Source organism: Myotis brandtii, unplaced genomic scaffold, assembly GCF_000412655.1.
Source record: "Myotis brandtii unplaced genomic scaffold, ASM41265v1 scaffold299, whole genome shotgun sequence".
Classification (NCBI taxonomy): domain Eukaryota; kingdom Metazoa; phylum Chordata; class Mammalia; order Chiroptera; family Vespertilionidae; genus Myotis; species Myotis brandtii.
This window is the reverse complement of record NW_005361430.1, coordinates 196,856-206,173: the sequence shown is the minus strand read 5'-3', so window position 1 is coordinate 206,173 and position 9,318 is coordinate 196,856. Positions and strand designations below refer to the sequence as shown.

The 9,318-nt window shown below is 35.4% G+C and overlaps 1 protein-coding gene across 15 annotated transcripts in view; it reads right to left on the bottom strand.

Moving 5' to 3' along the window:
* Positions 1–9,318, bottom strand: part of C2CD5 (C2 calcium-dependent domain containing 5) — a 103,148-nt gene that overhangs the window by 92,112 nt on the left and 1,718 nt on the right. For 14 of the 15 annotated variants that reach the window (XR_001362722.1, XM_014542327.1, XM_005869551.2 and 11 more), the window contains exons 2-3: positions 2,371–2,457; positions 1,397–1,568 (exon numbers count right to left, since the gene is read on the bottom strand). Coding sequence is in view for 14 of the 15 variants with exons in the window: in XM_014542327.1 (XP_014397813.1) it covers positions 1,397–1,568; positions 2,371–2,457 (259 nt within the window). In the remaining variant the exon portion in view is untranslated. The remainder of the gene's footprint in view (positions 1–1,396; positions 1,569–2,370; positions 2,458–9,318) is intronic. The other variant, XM_014542329.1, reaches the window with a different exon arrangement.

Here is a 9,318-nt window from a genome sequence, read left to right as displayed (position 1 = left end):
TCACTGGAGCAAGCAAGCCTCCCTGCTCGCTTCAGTGCATGGCTGCCGGCCGCCATCTTGGCTGACAGTTAATTTGCATAAGGATATGCTGATTAGCCAATGGGAAGGGTAGCAGTCGTACGCTAATTAGCATGTTTCTCTTTTATTAGTGTAGATAATACATACAGGGTGGGGGAAAAGTAGGTTTACAGTTGTAAGTATGTGAAACACAGAGTTCATTCTTGTATATTATTTCTTAATTATTGTATTATTTGCCATACAAACAACTGTAAATCTACTTTTGCCCAACCCTGTGTACATTATAAAAAGTATAGAAAAAAGCAAAACAGGACAAAGAGTAAAATAGGACCATAGTCCACAAATAAAATTATCCAAAGGTAAACATTTTATCACATATTCTGCCAATTTCATCAAGAGCATTACATATATACAATTCTCTTGTTTCTAAACTATCTTGAGATTTTCCTATAATGTTTTATAATCTGGATTTTGCAATTCATAATACCTCATGCACATTTCCTTCTGCCATTGTATTATGAAAACATGCTTCTAGTTCTGGCTGTGTCAACTTATGTTCTAAATTATTTAAGTAAATCCTATTTTCCAACTTGTTTTTACCAATTTAAACATTAGTAAATGATAATAGAGTATAAGTAACATCACAATAAATATACGTAAGTCTCAGCAAACATCTTGGTTTCTTACAATAAATGACTATTAATGGAATTGTCAGGTCAATAATGTAAACTAGTAAGAAAGATGCAAGACTAGATAGAATCATCTGCCTATGCCTTTTGGGTCCATTTACCATTCTAAAAAGATGGCATCTTTTAGGCTAGCTGTTCTCAAACTTTTCAATTGCAGGACCCGTTCAAACTTAAAAATTACTTAAGTCCTCAAGGAGTTTTTATATATGTTACTTATATCTATCAATATTTACCATATTATAAGTTAAAATTGAGAATTTAAAAAAGTATTTGCTTATTACTCCATTGAAAGTAATAATGAATCTGTTAATATAAGCAATATTTTTTATAAAAATAACTATACTTGGAAAAAAAGTAATGAGTGGCACTGTGTTACATTTTTGCAAATCTCTATAACATCTAGCTTAATGGAATACAGTTTGATAGTTTGTTTTAGGAACACAGAATACAAATATGAGATGATTTTTAAATAATGCATATACTTGCTATACTGTACAAATTTAACTCAGAAAATTGTTTCAAATTATGTTCAGAAAATAAACAATTCTACCAATAATACATTACTACTAAGTCTAAAAAGGAGCTATCTTTTAAAGTTATAAATTTTAAAACCACACAAAGTGTACATAATAGTCTTTAAGGATAAATTTAAAAGATTGTGATTTATTTTCTTAAAATATACTCCTTACCATGTATGGTATCATAAATTGGAAACCATCCTGAGATGACTGTTGCAGCTTCACTGTAGAGTAAAGGATCAATATCAATGTACACTTTACCAATGGCATCATTTGCACTATAAGTATCATGGTCAAGAACTGTGATCTGTAGAGGTTCATCTTGTAAATCTTCATCATCCACCTAAAAGCATACTTTAAATTAAATCTTAAAATTTAAAAATCTTCGTTATCATAAATGTAAATGTAAATTTGTATAGCGAATATAAAAGATTACTTATTTCTGGGGAGGAAAATCCAATTAATATACAAACAAAAAATTGTAACTCAATTTTCTACACAAGATGCAGATGTACAGTTTGCCTCAAGCACAGAGTTAGGATAATTAACCAAAAAAAAAGTTTTAATTTCTTTTCTGCATATTATCCTGTGTTTCATTACTCTACCAATGGTTTCCAGCAAAAATGCTTTAGGAATATCATAACAGAGTCCATATATTAACTACAGAGTAAGGATGCTAATGAGCATAATGACAGCATAATTTCTAAGGACAACTTCAGAGAATAAAACTATAAGCAAAACTAACATTCTTTGTAAGAAAAAACAACTTAAGTTCTTGAATTAAGTTCATAAAATAAATGTCTACCCTCTCTCTCTCCTTCTGTTTACTCATTATCAAGTACTTATCATGTGCCAAGCACTGTGCCAAAGAGAGGAACTATAATTGTTCTTAAGTGATTTCTGATATATGCTAAAATTCAGAGAAATTACTATATAATAATATAATACCTTTTTAATCTGGGTTCTCCTACATATGTTTATATTTTCTTGACTGTAACATAATTTTTTAAGTGCAATATTCCTAAGAAATATTTTTATGTTACAGGAAAACGACTGTACCTGAAATAAAAGGTGTTCTTATCATTCCTAGGGAAAGAGTCACCTCAAAAAACACACACTAAAAATGCTAACATTTAAAAACTTACCTCAAATTTAAACCATTCTGAGTTCCACTGAGGGTTGAGGGACTTGAGATACACATCTGTTTTAAAGGTGGTATTACCAAATTTTACCTAAAAACAAATAAAAAATAATCAAATACAGATATCAAATATGTGAATATAAATAAAATTTAATGTGAGCCAAGCAATGAGAGGATTAACATTGGAGAGGAAAAAAGACAACTATCCCCTGAGCCAAAAAGAAGAAAGTGTGGATAGTTCCTGGTAAGTTTATAGACTATACCTGGTACAAGGGATTATCCACTGTTCTGCTTGACTAGCTTTATAAGAAAATTAAAACATAGACCATTATGTCATTATGGAAAAAGGAATCAGTATGCCCTTCACTAAACAAGAGCTCAGACAAGAGAGTTTTAAGGGTGGGAGATAAGCAAAAATAAAATCAGAAGATGAAAGGATAGCTTTCTCTGTCATATCAGCAAGGGAATCCAGAACTACAGCTCATTATTATAAGAACTCAGTAATAGATCCCTGTTGTATCTTCTGACTTCCCCATACATATTTTTAAATATCTGTGCACACACAGGGATCAGCAATAAAGTATGGTCAGTAAGGGTTTTATATTCTCACTAGTGGCCCAGTGCATGAAATTCATGCACGGGTAGGGTCCCTAGCAGCTGCCGGCTGCCAGCCGGGGCCTCCCTTCCCCCGGCTGCCTGCCACCACTGCCGGCCAGCCCGCCCCCTGGTCAAACTCCTGGTCGAGGGGACAATTTGCATATTAGGCTTTTATTATATGTTCTCATCTTTAGGGACAATGAAAGGGGTTGGATGGAAAGACTTGCAAACACTGAGTCACAAAGATCCAAAAATATATATATATATATAGAAGCCTAAGTGACCAAAAGACCAAACAACTGGTTGACCGATTGCTATGATATGCACTGACCACCAGGGGGCAGACGCTCAACGCAGGAGCTGCCCCCTGGTGGTCAGTGCGCTCCCACAGCCAACTTCCCATGGTCCCTTCCCCAGGCCGGCTGGCCCCGATGGCCCCTATTGGGGCAGCCAACCTCCCATGGCCCCTCTCCCCGCCTGCCAACCTCCCACGGCCCCAATGGCCCCAATTGCCAGCCAGGCTGAGGGACCCCACCTGTACACGAATTTGTGCACTGGGCCTCTAGTAAGTAAATAAAAGGAAACAAAGGTGGTGGGAAGCAGGCTAAATCTTTGGAACTTGTTTCCAGCAAAGAATGGACATAGTGAAACCTCAGATGACTTAAGAAGTGGTCAGGAAGCTTAGGAGCAAAATAGCTAGGCAACTACTTCACCTTTCCTAAATTTAATCTCTTCAACTCTTCCCTAATTCTATCAGTTATCACCTTTCATAATCTCAGAATTCACTAAAGGTTATATCCTCTTTATCACAATACCCAGCACAGAGTTTTTTGCATACTGCAAGGATGTAGGAAATGCTGGTTCAATCAGATAATCTATAAAATCTCCTTTCCTTTTTTACTACAATCCTACTTTTGGTATTATAATACTTACAGGTATTAATCTTAATCAATCCAGGAAATTTTCTAAAAGCAAAATATCCAAAACTATTTTTATTTATCTTCTGTATATTTTTCTAGTTATTATATCACTCAATTGGAATGATTGGGAATGATAGCAACCATGTGGTACCTAGGCAGTTTGGTTAGAGGATAAAAAAGTTTCAAAAATTACATAAAAATAATACCTTCTTGCATGATAATTTGACAAAATCAAAGATAAATAAGAAACGGAGAAAAAATATTTATCAAATACATCACAAAAAAATAATTTACTCGATTTTTAATGAGTTCCTATAAACCAATGAGAAAAATATCTATAAACCAACAGAAAAATGGACAAGGGACATGAACAAACAATTAAAAGAAATGAAAAAATAAATGTCTTAAATATGTCAAGAGATGATCAATGAGTGTAAATTAGAACCATCTCAATGGACTACAGTTTGACAATACATATCAAAACTTTAAATGCCTATATCCTTTACGTTCAGATGTACAAAGGATATACAATGCATATAAGCAGCATTATAATAGCAAAAGATTGGAAACAACATAGATATCAGTTTGGAACTGGTTAAATTATATATGGTAAAGCCACACAAGGCAGTCCTAAACAGAAGAAATGAAGCAGTTTCCAAGCACTAGTACGGAACAATGTCCAAGATATATCTTACTATTGCAGAACAGTATGTATGGCATAATTTGCATAGAGAAATATGACAAAATGTTATGGCAAATAACATATGCCTTCATATGTACAGATTATCTCTAAAAGGATATATAAGAAATGTTAATAGTGGCCACTACAAAGAACAGAACAGACTGCTTTGTTAAAGGAAAGGCAATGAGAGGCTGACTCACTTTGTTACCTTTTGGATTACAAACCATGAACATATATTACCTATTTTTTAAATGAATCATTTTAAATTTAAAAAATTTAAAATGATACAAAAAAACTACATAGTCATTCAACAGGGCAGTGACTGAATAAATAACTAAAGAATCCTACTGAAAAATGGAGTTGATCATACATATTGTCCTGGAAAAATATCAATGACATAACTGAAAAAAACAAGTAGTAGAATATGTAACAGCAATTATCTCTGAAGAAGGGACTGACAGGGTGTAGGCAATACAGTACGGTGTAATAAGAAAGTAGTAAGGAGCTTTCAAGTTTTATTTCTGAGTATTCAAGTTTTTCGTAATGGGAGCTGTTCGAGTATTTCTTGTGTAATTTTTTTTAATTTTAAATTACAAATGTTAAAGAAATGAAACTTAATGGGGGAACAAACAACCCAATTAAGAAATGGGCAAAGGACCAGAATAGACACTTCTCCGAAAAGGACATACAGATGACCAACAGACATATGAAAAAATGCTCTACGTCACTAATCATCAGAGAGGGGCAAATTAAAACTACAATGAGATAATCACCTCATGCTTGTCAGAATGGCTATCATCAATAAGTCAACAAACAAGTGCTGGCAAGGATGTGGGGAAAAGGGAACCCTCAGGCACTTTTGGTAGGAAAGCAGACTGAGGCAGCCACTGGAAAACAGTATGGAGTTCCCTCAAAAAATTAAAAATGGAACTGCCTTTTGACCTAGCGATCCCACTTCTGGGAATATATCCAAAGACTCCCAAAACACTAATTTGAAAGAATATATGCACTTTATGTTCACAAAAGCATTATTTACAATAGCCAAGATCTGGAAACAGCCCATCAATTGATAAGTGGATTTTAAAAAAGCTGTAATACATTTACACAATGGAATACTACTTGGCCGTAAAAAAGAAAGAAATCATACCTTTTGCAACAGCATGGATGGACCTGGAAAGCATTATGCTAAGTGAAATGAGCAAATCAGAGAAAGACAAATACCATATGATCTCACTTATATGTGGAATCTAATGAACAAAATAAACTGAACAAAATAGAAACAGAGGCAGGGAGTCATGGAACAGACTGACAGCTGTCAGAGGGGAGGCAGGGTTGGAGGGCTGGATGCAAGCAGGTGAAGGGATTAAGCAAAAAAACACATATATAACACCCACAGACAACAGTGTGGGGATAGACAGAAGGAAAGGGAGGGTGGGATAGGTAGGTGGAGGTAGGCAAAGGGGGATAAATGGGGACAGAAAGACTTTGCTTTGGGCAATGGTTGCACGATGCAGTGTACAGATGTTTTGTTGAGTTGTACACTTGAAACTTATATGGTTTTTGTGAACCAATGTTATCCCAAAAAGTTCAATTAAAAAACAAAAAAGAAACTTAATGCAGGAAAAGAAGAATAGAGGTTACTGCTCATTTATTAATTTAATTTTCAATACATTTCAATATTCAAAATATCTAAGAAATACTTAATATCAAATTTACCTAAAAACTGCTTTATTTGAAGTAAAATGTAGTTAGGATTTATAAAACCATTCAAAAGCCAAACGTACTTAAGGGTTGTGGTTCCATTGCCAAAAATAGCATATTATTTTTTAGGTTCTAATTTAAAACCCCCTTCAGTTTTATTCCACTATATTGTAGTACTATATTGCACTTTTTTTGGCCAACTGTCCATTTTGGATATAGTAAAGATAAGATAGTCCCCACACTGCATTAAACAAACAAAAACCAAGATTTTAGAAAGAAAAAAAAAGGCTAGAGTGTGTATTTTGCCAATATTGTGATGATTCCCCTTCTACTAAAGAAGAATCACAGTCCATTCGGTCTTATTTAATTCAAAGGAGATTTTATTACTCAGCAGTTAAGTGAATGCCTTACAACTTTGTTAAAGAACATCAGGGATTTTAATGAGATTACCTAGTAAAGTACAAGTGTTCTCTTTCCCCACTCATTAGCTAAATTACCTTGAGAAGGTTATTTAAGGCTGCTTCCTCCTCTGAAAAAGGGGGTTGTTGTGAGCATTACATGAGGTAATGCATGGAGAGATCTGGCAAAATGTCTGATACAAAGAAAATACTCATTTAACAATAATTTCTTTTCCTCTCCCTATTCCCTAAAGGCTCCTGGATAAACACAAAATGATCTTGTAGTTCAGCAGAACAGTTTGTAACACTGAAATATATTTCCATTAATACTTTCCTTACACAGAAAACCATCCCATTCATCCATGAAATTCCTGCAAGAATAATCATCTTTAACGACTACTTGGTATTGACTTCACATCATATATTGTAGAAATTCCCTCAACAGATGGATAAAATCAAATAACCAGGTTAAATCAGATAATTATTAAAAATGATACAAACAGTAAACATTAAGATAAAACATAAATATTAATTCTATTTTTTTTCTGTTAATCCTCATTAGAGGATATTTTCCCATTGATTTTTAGAGAGACTGGAGGGGGAGAAACAGAAAGAAAAACATCGATGTAAGAAAGACACACCCATTGTTTGCGTCCCACACAAGATTTAGCCTGCAACCAGAATTGAACCCGGGACCTTCCAGTCCGTGCGCCAATGCTCTCTCCACTGACCCAAACTGGCTACGGCCATTCCTCTATCTTTTAGTGTAAAACTGACTAAGGGTCCATTCTTTAGAGTTGTACATCATCTTCTTCTGCACCCATAATGTATCATCTGTAACTGCCAGTTTGAATTTCTTTAAAATGTAATGGTAAAACTTAAAATTGCTTTTAAAAAACTATGAACATAGAATCCTAGAATTTTTACAATATTCATCTAGTTCAGAGTAATTTTTAGTGACTGTATCCATAAGTCTTTATGTAGCATTTATCAGTGTACTTCACACTTATTTCACTAATGTATAGATTTAAATAAATTACAATTATAGTATTGGCAGAAACAACTGCCTCTTGGTAAAGTACATCAGCCAACCAATGGGTGGCAGGTCCACAGGTACACTGGAGAATAATTTAACTGTGTAGGGTATTGAAGAATGTGCTTGTGGAAGGAATGCAGAGCACTGGGGACTGTAACGAGTCAGTTCAGGGAAGTTGGTTAAGAGAATTTCTACTGAAGACTATTCCTTCTAGCTTTCAGACCACTCAGTGGTCAGTATGCCCACCTACCTAGCCAAATTTTATTTCCCACTTCTATTTAACATAAACCCAGCCTTCAGTTATATATGCTCTATCTTGCCTTTGTTTTTACCGAATTTGTCCTATTCATCTAAAAATGCCCCCTTTTCCATTCTGCCTATGGAAATTTTACCCTTCTTCAAACCCAGCACAAAATTTCTCATCACCAGCCCAGGCTTCATTATGTCCCTCTCCTATCTATAATCTATAGTAATAAAAGCGGAATATGCTAATTAAACCAGACATCCTTCCTGATGTCCTTCTTTCCAAACAAAGCTATGGAGGGCGCGGCTGGAGGCAGAGGCCTGAGGCAGAGGCCTGCAGCCCCGCAGCAGCGCTGGGGGGGTAGGGGGGAGGGGACAAGCCCCTTGCACGAATTTAGTGCATCAGGCATCTAGTGAGCTTATAAAGTACTTACAGTCTACATCATACAATTTATCCCTTTATTAAATTATAATCCTTCATTATCCTCTTTTTCCTGCATTAATCTTTCCCTTCCTGCTGGATTATTCCTATTAGCACACAATTATGTTCTATTATCTTCTAACTTACTTTTTTTAGTATCAAAAACTTTGTATTCCCCCCAAATACCACACTATTTTTCCTCTCCCCTTCATATTTCCTGAAACAGTTGCCTATTCATACCACTCCTACTTCTTCATCTTCCATATTCTTTAACCCTCTTTAACTCACTAGACCAGTGATGGCGAACCTTTTGAGCTCGGCGTGTCAGCATTTTGAAAAACCCTAACTTAACTCTGGTGCCGTGTCACATATAGAAATTTTTTGATATTTGCAACCATAGTAAAACAAAGACATATTTTTGATATTTATTTTATATACTTAAATGCCATTTAACAAAAAAAAATCAACCAAAAAAATGAGTTCACGTGTCACCTCTGACACACGTGTCATAGGTTCGCCATCACTGCATAGACCAGCCGTTGGCAAACTACAGCCCGCGGGCCGGATCCGGCCCGTTTGAAATGAATAAAACTAAAAAAAAATAAGACCGTACCCTTTTATGTAATGATGTTTACTTTGAATTTATATTAGTTCACACAAACACTCCATCCATGCTTTTGTTCCGGCCCTCCGGTCCAGTTTAAGAACCCATTGTGGCCCTCGAGTCAAAAAGTTTGCCCACCCCTGGCATAGACTATATAGGCTTCCGTCCTTATCACTTCTCCTGCAATCTAGGTATGTGCCCTGACCAGGAATCAAACCCACAACCTTTTGGTGTATGGGACAATGGTCCAACCAACTGAGCCACTAGGCCAGGGCAGAACCATTTTGAAAACTAATTTAAAAGTACTTAGCACCGAGACCGGTTTGGCTCAGTGGATAGAGCGTCGGCCT